Source organism: Lithobates pipiens, unplaced genomic scaffold, assembly GCF_037356315.1.
Source record: "Lithobates pipiens isolate NorthernLeopardFrog02 unplaced genomic scaffold, aLitPip1_a1.2 Scaffold_16, whole genome shotgun sequence".
In the NCBI taxonomy this organism is placed as follows: Eukaryota; Metazoa; Chordata; class Amphibia; order Anura; family Ranidae; genus Lithobates; species Lithobates pipiens.
The window spans coordinates 167,231,362-167,246,905 of record NW_027507748.1 but is presented as its reverse complement, the minus strand read 5'-3'; the positions used below and the strand labels follow the sequence as shown (position 1 = coordinate 167,246,905).

Sequence of the window (15,544 nt, the reverse complement as noted above, 5' to 3'; positions counted from 1 at the left end):
TCATCATCAGGACCAGTCCACCTATGCAAATTTTGTATTTGAACTGTACTTAAAGTGAGTTCTAACATTTTTAATAAACTCCCCACTAGATGGCGCTTTTCCCTTTCTACACACACATAGGAGCATTGGGAGAAATCACATGCGATTCAGGTAGGAATTGCACCACATTCCTGTTCAAATAGCATCCGATTCTTTACAGTGCGATTTACGCACATTCATTTTGTATTGCTGCAAATCGCACCGCAAAGTATTGGTTCTGGTATTGGAAGCGTGCAAATGCTCGTTATCGGCACCGATACTGCTATCCGTATTGGTGCATCCCTAATTTCAAATATATATTTGTATGCCAATCTAAAATAGTTTATTGATATTAATTATTTATTTTTACTCTGTATTTCAAATGCTGTTTTTCTTTTTTTTTAAATCTTGAACATGTGACCAGCAGCAGAGGACTAGAAGCTCCTCCTGCTTATGTTTTACTGCAGGCAGGCTGGGAAAGATCTGGGTCATGTGACAGCTTTAATTACAGTGTCATCATTCGAAATAGAAGGGACAATGTAAATTAAAGGAGAAGTACAGCCAAAGCCAGTTTTGGGGGGCAGAGAAGACAGTGGTGACTGACAGTCACTAGCTCTCTGCTTACAAAGCTCTGAGAACTGAGCGATCAGTGGTCTTTGATCGCTTGGTTCTCAGTCTAAGGCTGGCCATACACTATACAATTTTCTTGTTCAACTTTCCTTTAGATTTACCAAAACCATATAATACGAGGTCAAACCTCAATTTGAATGCAGTCAGGCAGGCTCTTGCACTACACAGTTGATGGTAAATCTAAAAGAAATTGAATAAGAAAATTGTAAAGTGTATGGCCAGCTTTAGAGCTGGTGGAGGACTGGTGCAGCATCTGTCTAGGTAAGTATAATTCAAAAAAAAAAAAAAATACTGAACTTCTGTTTTTAAACAGTGTGTGTTTAGTATCACTATAAGTCAAATAGACTTTACTTTGCAAGGGAAGTTGCACTTTACAGGGGATTTTTCCCCAGAGCTTAGTGAATGGATTAAAACTCTGCTGACTTTCAATGTCAACATCCAATCATGTGCAAGCAAAAAGCAAGCAGTTTTTTTTGTTTCCTAGCACGTGATTGGGTATTCTTTGAAGAGTGACATTTCACGATTATTACTAAGGAAAATTCCCTTGCAAAGTGAACAATCTATTTGCCTTTAGTAAATCAACCTGTGTGTGTCTGCCTTCTTCCCCACCCCAGGTCACAAGAAAGACGTCACTTTCTTTTGGCTGTACTCCACAGTTATTTATTTATTAAATTAGCATTACTGGGAATTTATTTAGCAAGACCAAACCCATTATTAGGCTTTATAAATAGCAAATTAGGTAGAACTAAGTATTAGAGTGGCTGACATTTTGCCAAGAGATGTCCTGAGCTACATATTAAACCAACACGTACTGTATATAGAGCCTTTTACGCAGCCCCACAAACTGAAATATTCGTTTTGGTGTCATTAACCTTGAGATCAAAACAAGAATTCCTCAGATTGGGACTTTAAACTGGGCCACAAACAGTTTGATGGTCAAATTTTTTTTTCATTTATTAAACATTGATAATATATAACAACATGAACATGGGGACATACGCAACAAACACAAATATTGGGAGCAGAAATGGAAACCAACTGCAGGGAAAAGCCCAGAGCTTTGTCAGACAGACAGAACCACCAACACGTTTCGAAAAAACAAAATGCAGATCTTCTTCAGGGACAGGTAGAATAGTACTTTCCCCTTGATGCAGGTCCGGTTGATAGAGAGTGTATGTCAAAACCATCCAGAAGATCAAGGTTTAAAGATGGTTGTATCCATCTGCCAGATATCTGGATGTGCCTTATGGATCTTAAAGTTGGAGTCAAAAGCAGAGGCTCTACTTTGCCAGACACCACCAGCCACATCTCCAGCCACATCATTTTGACTCCAACTTTAAGATCCATAAGGCACAGCCAGATATCTGGCTGATAGATACAGCCATCTTTAAGCCTTGATCTTCTGGATGGTTTAATAACTTTTGATAGACACTCTCTATCAACCGGACCTGCATCAAGGGGAAAGTACTATTCTACCTCTCCTCTATAGCTACGGTCTATATAGAGTTATACCACTAAGTTATATAATAAGACCATCTCACTATATACGGACCCTTGGCTGATGTTATTCACGTTCTCTGTTGCTGGGGCGTTGCTCTGATGGACATAGCTTTCTTTTCATTTTTGAGTTATGTTCTGTGTCTTTATGAGTGGAGCATCAACATTTGGGATATAAGCTACAGATCTGGAACCCACAAGCCCTCTGACCCTGAAGGAGATCTGCATTTTGTTTTTCGAAACGCATTGGACGTTCTGTCTGTTTGACAAAGATCTAGGTTTTTCCTTGCAGCTGGTTTCCATCTCTACTCCCAATATTTGTGTTTTTTGCATGTATCCCCATGTTCATGTTGCTATATATTATCAATGTGTAATACATTTTGAATATTTTTTTACCATCAAACTGTTTGTGGTTTAAAGTCCCCATCTGAGGACTTCTTGTTTTGACTCTGTGTATCAGGGATGTGGTCCACAATCAGTTTAAGCAATTAGTTGCGGTAGAGGGTCTCTTTAACCTTGAGATCATTCTTTTGTGCATGAATCTTTTATTTACCCATATTAACCATGTAACTTACACCTCGGTGCTAACTGTGCATTCAGATCCCCTGAAATACAAAATATATTAACTTACATCACGTGCAACTGTTTCTGCGCTGTTAGCATTCATCAGTATAAAATAAGCAGACTTTTATTTTTTTCCAAAGTAGTACATCTGGCCTGTCTCACACCAGCAAAAAATACTATATTCTATGTAGCACCCTATTACGCTACTTATGGTTCATATTTAGTTTTTGGCCTTCCTGTAGGCAGGGAGAGCCTGAATTTATTAGTCAGGTCTGCTCTGGGTTCCGCTGGTATGAGCTCAGTTACTGCCTCCTGTATTCCAGGGGACCCTGGGACATAGTGGGTGGAAAAACTCGCAAGTTAATATCTCTCCAGCCAATACCTGGTCAGTATGGTGGGTGATCAGCAGGGGGCTAAGAGGGGTATAAATAGGATGGAACCCAGAGCAGAGGTCTTCTTGTTCCTGGGGGAGTAAAACACACCCTAAAGGCCTGTGGCATCCCTGAGAAATCCACCTACAGCTGCAAGAATCTTTTATGCAGCAGAGCAGAACTTCAGCCTGAAAGAGAAATTTCAATTTATGTCCTTCTCTCACCCTCCACCAACACTTTTGGACGTTTTTATTTTCTGTGGGGGAGCAGGTACCTAGCTAGGCAAATCCACTGGAAGTTTGGACCACCTGGCCCTTCCCCCGCAGTTTTCTAGGACATATCACAAGTCCCAGGAGGCTACTGATGGCATCCCTATTGTTCTGATGAAAATAACATTTTGGATTTTCTTTCAAATGATCACCAAGACAAATACAAAGAGTGAATCTCCCTAGTGTCTATACTCTATACTGATGGCAATGTATGTAACTGTATCCAAAATAAAAATGTAAAAAAGTCCAATTTTAAGCACAATGTACAGATTTTGATGTGTCATTTGAAGCTCATACTTTTTAGTCAATAAAGTGTCACTGAGGCCCATAGAAAGTATCAGCGATAACTGCAAGAACAAAGTAAGGTCCCTTACACATGGAGCGAGCTCCATTGGAGTCCTCCTGCTCAGTGGGGATCTGTCCGCTGATTCCTGCTGAGCAGACGGATGTCTGGTCTGTGTCCGCTCCACTTATGCAAAGCGGACAAAGACGCTGCCATTGTCCTCTATTGGCGGTCGCCTGATCCAATAGATTGACAGATCCCGTCTATCTGTTTTTGGCCGACAGGACCGGTTTGGATGTCGGCGGGTGACATGTCCGTTGTCAACCGTTGCTCCATAGGAGACTGGAGGGTCCGATCCATGTGTTATTAGAAGACATGACCAGTTTGGATGTTGGAGGGTGACATGTCCGTTGTAAACCGTTGCTTCATAGGAGGTTACTGGAGAGTCCGCTCCATGTGTTATTAGCAGATAGGATCAGTTTGGATGTTGGCGGGTGACATGTCCGTTGACACCTGCAGCTCCACAGAGGAGTGTCCACTCCACTTACGCAGAGCCGACACGGCGGCTTTGCTCTATGGATGGTCAAATGTAAAAGGGCCGATCCGATCTGCCAGGCAGATGGGAATCTCCATCCGTCTGTTTTTGGCCGATAGGATTGGTTTGGATGTTGGCGGGTGAGACACATGTCCGTTGATAACCGTCGCTCCACAGAGGAGACTGGAGGTTCTGATCTGTCTGGTTGTTTTCTGACAGGATCGGTTTGGATGACATTGGTTATTAATGGACAGACGTCCGTTGACAACTGTCACTCTATAGAGAATGGAGGAATCCGCCCCCAAAAACTAACATTATGTTAATATTTAGTCCCCATTCGCACAAGGTGGCCTGTGACAAGTGGATCAGCTTGCTCAGCAGGGGATCTGTCCGCTGAGCTGGCGGATGACAGGTCCATGTCCACTAATACTGAGCGAACACGGACACAGCCCACTGTTCTCTATGGGGAGGTTGGATGGAAAGGACCGTCATCTGATCCGATAGACTGTTTTTGGCAAACACAGGTTTTCCGATCGGGTCTGCCTGAAAAAGAGACAGGCAGACTTGATCGGTCCACTTATGTGAAAGGGGCCTTAAATATGATTTTTAATATTACCTTACCAAAATAAGCATTATTTTGGTTTGGTTAACAATAACAGTGCTGATTATTTACCGTATATACTCGAGTATAAGCCGAGATTTTCAGCCTCTTTTTTGAGGCTGAAAGTGCCCCCCTCGGCTTATACTCGAGTCATCGCTGTCTGCCTGCTCGATCAGCGTGTCGAGCAGACAGACAGCGGCCATTCTATAATTCAAAAGCCGCGCCTCCGGCTCCGCCTTCGCCTGTGATAGGCGGAACACTGAATTTCCCAGCAGCCTGTGTTCCGCCTATCACCGACATCGTCTCATCCTCGTACTACGGACGAGGATGAGACGATGTCCGTGATAGGCGGAACACAGGCTGCTGGGAAATTGTGTTCCGCCTATCACAGACAGGGAGGCGCGGCATTTGAACAGGGGAATGGGCGCCGACGAAGAGCGGTGATCCTGGGACGGGACCGGACGGAGGCTCGGCTCGGGACGGGACGGGACCGGACGGAGTCTCGGGACGGGACGGGACCGGACGGAGGCTCGGGACCGGACGGAGGCTCAGGACACAGGTAGGCTGGACACACAAGGCCACACACACACACACACACACACACACACACACACACACACACACACACACACACACACACACAGGGATGGATGGATGGACACACACACAGGGATGGATGGATGGATGGACACACACACACACAGGGATGGATGGATGGATGGACACACACACAGGGATGGATGGATGGACACACACACACAGGGATGGATGGACACACACACACACAGGGATGGATGGATGGATGGACACACACACAGGGATGGACAGGCATATCTCACCCTCGGCTTATACACGAGTCAATAGGTTTCCCAGTTTTTTGGGGGTAAATTGGGGGCCTCGGCTTATACTCGGGTCGGCCTATACTCGAGTATATACGGTAAGTCTCTTCCTAAGCAAACATCAAATTTCTTTTTAGGGCACTCGTTTATACTGTCTAAATGCTCCGCCAATTTATAGTTCCAGTGAGCTACTATAAATGGACATTGCCATGCATGTTTCTGTCATCAAACTGTTCACTTTTTTTTTTCATTTGAACTTTATTTGAAGTTTTAAAAGTGACGCTTGATTCCTGTCTTCACACAGCAGCATACTGCTCAGTGGTGACATGGTGCCTCTCAGTGCCTTTGGTGAAATGCTACATACCTGCACATGACCACATCCCACCGCAACTCCTATCTGCTTTGCAGTGTCAAAGAGGTTCTAAATGCAATTTTTTTTAACCACTTGCTTACTGGGCACTTAAACCCCCCTCAGTCCCAGACCAATTTTCAGCTTTCAGCACTGATGCACTTTGAATGACAATTGCGCGGGCATACAACACTGTACCCAAATGAAATTTTTATCATTTTTTTCCCACAAATAGAGCTTTCTTTTGGTGGTATTTAATCACAGCTGGGAGTTTTATTTTTTGCTAAACAAACAAAAAAAGATGCAAAAAAAAAAAATCATGTTTAATAGTTTGTTATAAAATTTTGCAAACAGGTCATTTTTCTCCTTCATTGAAGTGCGCTGATGAGGCGGCACTGATAGGCTGCACTGGTGGGCACTGATAGGCTGCATTGGTGGGCACTGATAGGCTGCACTGGTGGGCACTGATAGGCATAGTTAAGGCGGCACTAATAGGCACAGATAAGGCAGCACCGATGGGCACAGATAAGGCGGCACTGATGGGCAAAGACGGGCACAGATAAGATGGCACGGATGGGTGGCACTAAGGGGCACTGATAGGTACCACTGATAGATGGGACTGATGGGCACTGATAGGTGGCACTGATAGGTGGCTCTGATAGGTGGCACTGCTGGGCACTGATGGGCGGCACTGCTGGGCGGCACTGCTGGGCACGGATATGTGGCACTGGGGTGCAGCACCTTTGTTGAGGCAGATTGTGGGCACTGCTGGGTGGCACTGTGGGCACTGCTGGGTGGCACTATGGGAACTGCTGGGTGGCACTGACAGGGGGGACACATTTTTTATTATGGCAAAGCAGGGGGCAGGTGGGCACTGGCAGGGGGCAGGTGGGCACTGGCAGGGCTGGCCGTGATCGGGACTGATGTCCCGATCACGGCCGCCGGTGATCGCCTTTTTTTTTTCTCCTCGCTCTGTCAGCGCGAGGAGGAATAATAGCCGATTACCGGCTCCGTTATATCACATGATCAGCTGTCATTGGCTGACAGCTGATCACGTGATAAGGGGTCGGAAATCGACCCCTTGCACGGATCGGTGATCAGGCGAGTCTCGTAGACTCGCCGATCACAGAGCGCGCCGCGCACGCCCCTCAGGGGGCGCGCAGGCCGCTCGTGCACGGGACTACGTCAATAGACGTAGTCCCGGCAAAGGAGATCCGCACTGTAGCCGTCATTCGGCTATAGCGCGGGTCTCAAGTGGTTAAATATCAAAACATGGTATACTTACCTGTTGTTTGTAATTGGTTTTGAACAAAGCCGTCCCAATCCTCCTCTTCTGTGGTCCCCAGCCGGTGCTCTGGGTTCCTCCCCACTGCCGAGTGCCCCCATAACAAGCTGCGTGCTCGCTCCTGAACCAGACACACAAAGTGTGGCTCAGCCCTGCTCCCCACTCTCTCCGCACTGACTGTGATTGGGTTGAGATGAGGCTCAGCTAACAATTTTGGGGGGGGGGGGGGGGAGCTGAATGAAGACATTTTTTACCTTAATGCGTAGAATGCCTTAAAGTAAAAAAAAAACTTCTGCCTTTAGAACCACTTGAATGGGGCACATAAAAAACAATTGTGACTGGCATTTATTCAGTGCAGACCATACCATGGGGGAGATTTACTAATGCCTCGTACACACGATCCGAAAATCATATGAAAAATGCAGAATTCTAATCAATCGTACGATAATCGGATCGTTAGTACAGAGCTTTCCAGGGCCAATCAGGACAGTTCATCCGATATTATTCTATCGGACATGCACGGAAATTTTTTTCGTACGATGCCAGATCATATGATTTTAGTTTAATCAGTACACCTGTTGTTCGAAAATGCAATACAAATGCATTACAACATATTACATCTCTTCTGAATTTTTATTCTGTCGTACGAGAATTTTTGCAACTTTAGTAAATTCATCAGATTTGACGTGAGATTAGCATACAAAAAAAAAGGATGATGATTCGTCCGATAATATGCACGGCTGATTCCTTTTTGCTATAAGGCAAGGGAGTCCAACCTATCTGGTGAGTGCGGACCTATTACAATATCCCCAGGAGGTGGAAGCATGGACACTGATGGGACATCAGTTGTGCACTTGAAATAGACTTTGATTTGCACTAATGTGACCATAAGCACTTTAACAATTTGTCACTTTGTGATTATATGCGCGTTATTAATGTCGTATTAGTTACACATCAACATCATTTTTGCAACCATAGTAACTTTATTAACATAAGGTGGAGCAAGCACAGTCCATTCCCTCATTATTTCTCATTTGCCCCTTTAAGGGGACAATACTAGACAGCAGCGGCTCATTTTAATTGCCACATAACACCAAGGCGCGAGTGTCTCACAATACCATTTTCCTCACATTCTCACATAACTCCCCGTTCCCAGAACATACAGTATATTTTGCTTTGCTTTACTGTACTTTAAGTGCCTGGAGCTAAAATACTTCCAAGAGCTAATGTGAAGTGACTTAAGCCGCGTACACACGATCGGATTTTCCGATGGAAAATGAGTGATGTCAGGCTGTTGGCGTAAAATCCGGCCGTTTGTACGCTCCATTGGACAATTGACGGATTTTCCGCGGACAAATGTTGGATGGCAGGTTTTAAAATTTTCCACGGACAAATGGCTGTTGTTGGATTTTACAAGCGTGTGTACATAAGTCCGCCGGACAAAAGTCTGAAGTACAAACGCGCATGCTCGGAACCAAGGACGAGCCAGAAGCTGTCGGTCTTGTAAACTAGCGTTCATAATGGAGAATTAACATTCGTGACGTGGCAAATTATGAATTCTCGAAATGCAGCGCACATTCTCTTCTTCTTTAATGGGATAATAATGAAGCTGCTTTGCAGGTGATACTGATGGAGTTATTGCTAATTCATTTTCAAAGACTTTTTTTTGAAAAGCGCGAATGAAAAGCACGAATCAACACTCACCAAACTTCTATTAACATGAAATTAGCAGAAGGAGCAAAACTGATGCACACTGAATTTGGTGCAGCTGTGCAGAGTAACCAATCAGCTTCCAGGTTTTACTGTCAAAGCTTAATTGAGCAAGCTGGCGTTAGAAGGTGATTGGTTACTATGCACAGCTGCACCAGATTCTGTGCGCACCAGTTTTAGTGAATCCCCCACTATGTGTGAACGAGCCCTCATACATTCAACTGCATGTCCATGGTGCTGAAACACCAACATGTTGCTCTGTCCTTCCTAAAACAAGATTTGTGAAAATTAGCTATTTGCTCAATGTAGTTGGGTAACTACATTGTTATAGTTCAAGAAGCATTCCTTGTTCAGACCAATTTCCACAAATGGTATGTCAACAAACACGTCCTAACGGTTCAAAATCAAAACCGAAAGCTAACCAGATCTTCAGCCTAACAAAAACGAATTCCAAGCTTAAAGGGAAGACATTCTTTGTATATACTATGGGCACATTTTTTACCTTAAAGCTCAACTCCGGGGAAAGGTTAAAAAAGCTCCCTTGCTGTAGGGCTGCCCCCGCATTGCAAGAGTTAAAGTGATTGTTATTTAAAAAAAAACAAAAAAACAGGAAGGTTTACAAACATGTCATACTTACCTCCACTGTGCAGCTCGTTTTGCACAGTGTAGCCCCGATTGTCCATTTCTGGGGTCTCCCGGTGGCTCTCGCGGCTCGCGATAACCCCCTAGGGGAAGCGCTCTCCCTGGGGGTTACCATGTGGGCATGCTACCGAGTCCAACATTTGCGTCCATAGACACGAATGGCAGACTCAGGACCGCCCCCCGAGTCACTGGATTTGATTGACAGCAGCAGGAGCCAATGGCTGCGCTGGTATCAATCTAGCCAATCAAGAGCAGGGACCCCGTGCAGAGAGGGAGAGTGCGTCTCCGCAGAGGGAATTACGGGGCTCAGATAAGTAAAATGGGGGCGGGCTGGTCACTGCCAGAAGTTTTTTCACCTTAATGCATAGGATGCATTGAGGTGAAAAAACACGAGGGTTTACAACCTAAAGTCTGAAGGACAGTAATCCGGCCCTTGTTTAGAAAGTTTGGAAACCCCTGTGTTAAAACTCTTTGAAATAAAGCAGGAAATCCAATAAGACATTTTTGGTAATTTTTCAACTATCACTGTTTTTTTTTTCTGTTATAACTTTTGTAAAATACCCAGACTGCAAACAAAACATTATGTTATTAGTCTGAATACCAACTGCACTAAAAATATACCAGGATGAGCTCCAGAGCAGTGTGATGTGGCATTTAGAACCGCTGACTAGGATTACAAGCAGCATAGTGGTCACATTTACTCATTGGGTTTGATTTACTAAAGGGAAATTAGACTGTTCACTTTGAAAGGGAAGTTGCACTTTGCAAAGGCACTTTTCCCAAAGCTTATTGAATGAGTGGAAGCTCTGCTAACTTCCATCATCCAATCGTGCAAGCATCCTTGCACATGATTGGGTATTCTTTTCAAAGTGAAATTTCACCACATTCACTAAGCTCTGGGGAAAATTCCCTCGCAAAGTGCAACTTCCCTTGTCAAGTGAACAGCCTAATTGCCTTTGGTAAATCAATCCCACTGAGTGGAGGAATTTTCACCACAAGTGATTACTTGTGGTTGGGGACAGATAGCTTCCTGGACTCAAGCTGTTTGCATCCAGGAGCGATCATCTGTAATTAACCACAGGTAAATAATTTCATGTGCAATTATATCTGAACCCCTGCAGATAGCTGCTGTCAGCCTGTCATTGCTATGTACTGAGCAGCCACAACGCTCCCCATCCAACTTGGAATTCAGTCACAGAAATCCACTGGATTTTTTTGGCAGCTGGCATTAAAACACTGTGTGTGAATGAGGCCTAAGCCCAAACTCATCACAGTCACAGGCTACAGGATCTATTCACAGCTTTAGATCTCATTGGTCATTATGGGGCAAACAGTTATTTTTAAAAGACCTTTTAAAAACGGAGGTTTTACTTTAATATGGACATGGAAGTCAAAGAATAACTGCAACGTGCAAAGTAAAGTAACTCACTTCAACCAATCAGAAATCATTGAGTTTAGTAAGTTGAACAAAGTAATCTGATATGTTGCTATGGGTTACTGCACATCACTATGGTTCTTTATGGTACCTCATTATCAATGACAGATCCTATTATCTGATGGATCCTAGTATCTGATGTATCTTTATATCTCATGGGTCCTTGCACCTGATGGATCCTAGTATTTGATGGATCCTCGTCTCTGATGGATCCTCGTCTCTGATGGATCCTCATCTAAGATGGATCCTCGTATCTGATGGATCCTCGTTTCTGATGGATCTTCGTTTCTGATGGATCCTCGTTTCTGATGGATCCTCGTATCTGATGGATCCTCGTTTCTGATGGATCCTCGTTTCTGATGGATTCTCGTATCTGATGGATTCTCGTATCTGATGGATCCTCGTCTATAATGGATCCTCGCTTCTGATGGATCCTCATATTTGATGCAGCCTTGAGTTTCACTATAGTTGAAGCAATGTGCTAATCTACTCTGACCACTTAATCCACTAAACATCACAAAATATGACATTTTATTATATATATTAAAACTATCTGGGGGAACCTCCAAAGATCTACACATACCTAAAAAAGTGTACCCTTTACAAACCGGGTAATTTATATCTTTTTACCTTCCCTTTTTATGGGGAAGTACTCTATTAGGTCTTCACACAATCCCAGACTAGTATTAACTTCTTCTAGACCAGCCTTTCCCAACCTGGGTTCTGTGAAATTCTAGAGTTCCTCCAGAGGTTGCTCGGGGTTGCTTGGGAAATTTAAAAAATATGTCTGCCTATCAGATTATTAACCATTGAGTCCAAAATTATCTTTATAGCTATCTGTGGGGGCGGGATTCTCCCCAGTCACTATTATTAGCAGAGGTTCCATGATACCAGAAAGTTGCTTCAAAGGTTCCTCCATGTTAAAAAGGTTGCAAAAGGCTGTTCTAGAGAGTATTCATTCTATCGAATTTCTTTCATCTATGTATATGAGACCCAGGGGGATAGACAAGACTATTGCAGACTACTGATAACTTCTTCAGACTGCCTAAAACAGCTTTCCAGTATGTTAGCTTGTACCCCAAGTAGTATTGTTGTCTCGTACTGAACCCAACACCAAAAATGTAATATATTGCAGCTTACCAATCATTAGATGTGGTGGCTGCATTTGTTTTCACCTGGTGATCTGACCAGTAATACACTAGGATGCCTACATCCTTAAAGCCAAACTCCAGCTAAAACTTTATGAGCAGTTCCACCAGTTTTTTTACTTTTGGGATAAAGGTTTTACATAAATAAAAGCTGATTATTGCAAGCACCCCTGTCAGTGGTAAATGGTTTGTCTCAACTCACTAACTGCTACATCTGCAGGACAGTGTGTTCTGTTGAAAAACAATAGACTTACTGGCCAGATCACCAGGTAAAAGTAAAGGGAAAAAAAGAAAATGAATGCAGCCATGACATCTTATGCTCCGTACAATCGGATTTTCCAACAACAAATGTTGGATGCGAGCTTGTTGGCGGAAAGTCTGACCGTGTGTATGCTCCATCGAACATTTGTTGTCGGACTTTCCGCCAACAAATGTTGGCTAGCAGGTTCTCAATTTTTCCGCCAACAAATGTTTGTTGTCGGACTTTTGATCGTGTGTACACAAGTCCGTTGGACAAAAGTCCACGCATGCTCGAAATCAAGTACGAGCTGGAGATATAACTAGCGTTCGTAATTGCGATATACGTTCGTAATTGTTGGCCAACATTTGTGTGACCGTGTGTATGCAAGACAAGTTGGAGCCAACAAGCTTCGAACAAAAATCCACTGTTTTGTTGTGGGAAAGTCCGATCGTGTGTACGGGGCATAAGACCTCATGTACACTGCTGCTGGTAAATGGACGTTCAGAGGCAGTTGGATGCTTTTTTCAGCTGCCCCTGAACTCATCCATTGTTATCTTATAAGTACATGTACACAGGTTCATTTATTGTCGTTTTTAGGCAGGTGGCAAACGCTTCTAAACGCGGTAACTCACATTTAGCCGCATTTCATTTACAGATGTTTTTCATTTTTGGCTATCTTAAAAAAAAAAAATATGTCAAACGCTTCAAATATGTCAAACGCAGCTAAACGCGCCATGTAAATGCAGCAAAACTGACGTTTTAAACTCTGGGTTACCATCTGTCAAGTTAAATCGTTCAGGAGAGGTTGTAAAAACGTCCCGTGTACATGAAGCCTAAGGCTAGGTTCACACTGCTGCGATGTCTGAGATCGGATGTGATTCGCACTGCACTGCAGTGCAAATCACATGCGATCTCTGTGCGATTCGATTTCAGCCATACAGATAGTATGGCTGAATTCGCCACGCATCTGGCTCAAACTCGTACAGGACCCTTTTTTTGGTGCGCAGCAGAATCGGATCGCATGGGTGTTCACACCATGCGATCCGATTCCTGTACGAGTTTGCAGATCGCACTGCGATATGCAAACTGATTTGGAGGTGTCATTAACTTTTAATTGACACTCCCAGCAGTTCGCATACGGGAGGCATGCGATGCGGGAACCCGCAGTAGATTCGCAGCGTTCCCGCATCGCAGCAGTGTGAACCTAGCCTTAGAAACGAAAAAAAACTGTAATATAATAAATGTTTGCTACTGGGTTTAATAATGCTTTAAAGTCTTCTTCATATTCTCTTATCTGATCATCTCCACCTCTATTAGATCTGTCCTTGGTCCCTCGTTCTCTCCATCCCTTCTATCTCTCTCTGATCTTATCAATAATCAACAAGGTACAACCTGACAATATTCTAGATTAAAATCCATCATAAGAGAACTGGAGCCCCCATGACACACTATGACACAATATGACACACTATGACACAACAGCACTGTGCACAATGACATTTAACACTCACCAAAATCCAGGAACTGCTTGATGGAGAGAGGAGAGGGGGAGAACTTGGAGTAGTACTCGATCTGATTGGGGATGGTGTTTTTCAGCAGGTACCTGCACAACCTCATGATTCTCCACAGCAGGTAAGTGACCAGCAACAGGGAATGTTTACAATGACACCATCTACCTATTACAGCCTGCTACTATGCCCATTGCCCTATAGAGATGCGTCTCTTAGTAAGCATAGACATGTAGATGACGGCTGAGCAGGATGCTGCAGTTGCTGGACACCGGGGCACAGCCGATGCTGCCTCTGGACAGATAGCCGGTGTCCAGTGCTGAAAGTAAACAATGCTGATTGCAGAGAAAAGGAAGGAAACAGCCAATGGTCCGACGCCTCCTACTCGGCACCAGCGCTGGCAGAAGAGGCCTGGACACGCCCCCCTCCCCTGACCCGCGCGTTCCCGTGCACAGCACGTCCACACTTACATTCCTACACCAGGGACCAGGCGCGTTCGTGAGCAGGAGCCTGTGGGCGTGACTGGCCGTGACTTGGAGCTACAGTCCCACCCATTCAGTCATCTGATTGGTGGAGAGCTTGAATAAGTAGGTCGTGCAGGTAAAACAACGAGATAAACAATGAATGAGGTGGATGGCTGGCCGTGACGTCGGCGCAGAGACATGAGTCTAGGAAAGTACGCAAGAGTCAGAGGTATACAGTGCCATAGAACAGCAAAACTGTAAGCGTGACTATAAACACATAGATAGATAGATAGATAGATATAGATACATAGATATTTATATATATGTAGGGCTGGCTCCTGAAGAGCATGCGCTTTGTGTTTTTACTCATTTAACCACTTCAATACAGGGCAATTATACATCTTACTGCCCAGACGAATTGTGAGCTTTCAGCTCTGTCACACTTTGAATAACAATTGCGCGGTCATGCTACACTGTACCCAAACAAAATTTTTATCATTTTGTTCCCACAAATAGAGCTTTCTTTTGGTGGTATTTGATCGCCTCTGGGATTTTTATTTTCTGCTAAACAAATAAAAAAGACCGAAAACTTTGAAAAAAACATGTTTTTTTTGTTTCAGTTACAAAACTTTGTAAATAAGTAAGTTTTCTCCTTCACTGATGGGCACTGACGGGGCTGCAGTGACGGGCACTGATAAGGCGGCACTGATCGGCACCGATGATATGGCATCAATGAAGTGGCACTGATAGGCGGCACAGATAGACACTGATAGGTGGCACAAATAGGCACTGATAGGTGGCATGGATCGTCATGGATAGGTGGCACGGATTGGCATGGATGGGCACTGATAAGAAGCATGGATGGGCACTGATAGGTGGCATGGATAGGCACTGATAGGCGGCACGGATGGGCACTGATAGGCGGCCTTGTAGTGTACAGTATTGTAGGGATGGATGCCAATCAGTGCCAAACAATAATGCATGGTAATCAGTGATGCCCATTGTGGGCACTGATTGGCATCCATTGTGGGCACTGACTGGCATCCCTGGTGGTCTAGGGGGCATACCTGGTGCTGGGCATCCCTGGTGGTCTGGTGACATCCCTGGTGGTCCAGTGTGAGCATCCTCGGGGGTGCTGTGCTGATAATCGATCAG

General features: G+C 44.3%; 1 protein-coding gene across 1 annotated transcript in view; it reads right to left on the bottom strand.

Annotated features, from left to right (window-relative positions):
* PDK3 (pyruvate dehydrogenase kinase 3) overlaps window positions 1-14,359 on the bottom strand; it is a 137,664-nt gene extending 123,305 nt beyond the window's left edge. Inside the window, exon 1 of the mRNA XM_077480768.1 lies at window positions 13,929-14,359. Within this exon, the coding sequence (XP_077336894.1) occupies window positions 13,929-14,034 (106 nt within the window). The 5' untranslated portion in view covers window positions 14,035-14,359. The remainder of the gene's footprint in view (window positions 1-13,928) is intronic.
* Between the last annotated feature and the right edge of the window lie 1,185 nt (window positions 14,360-15,544).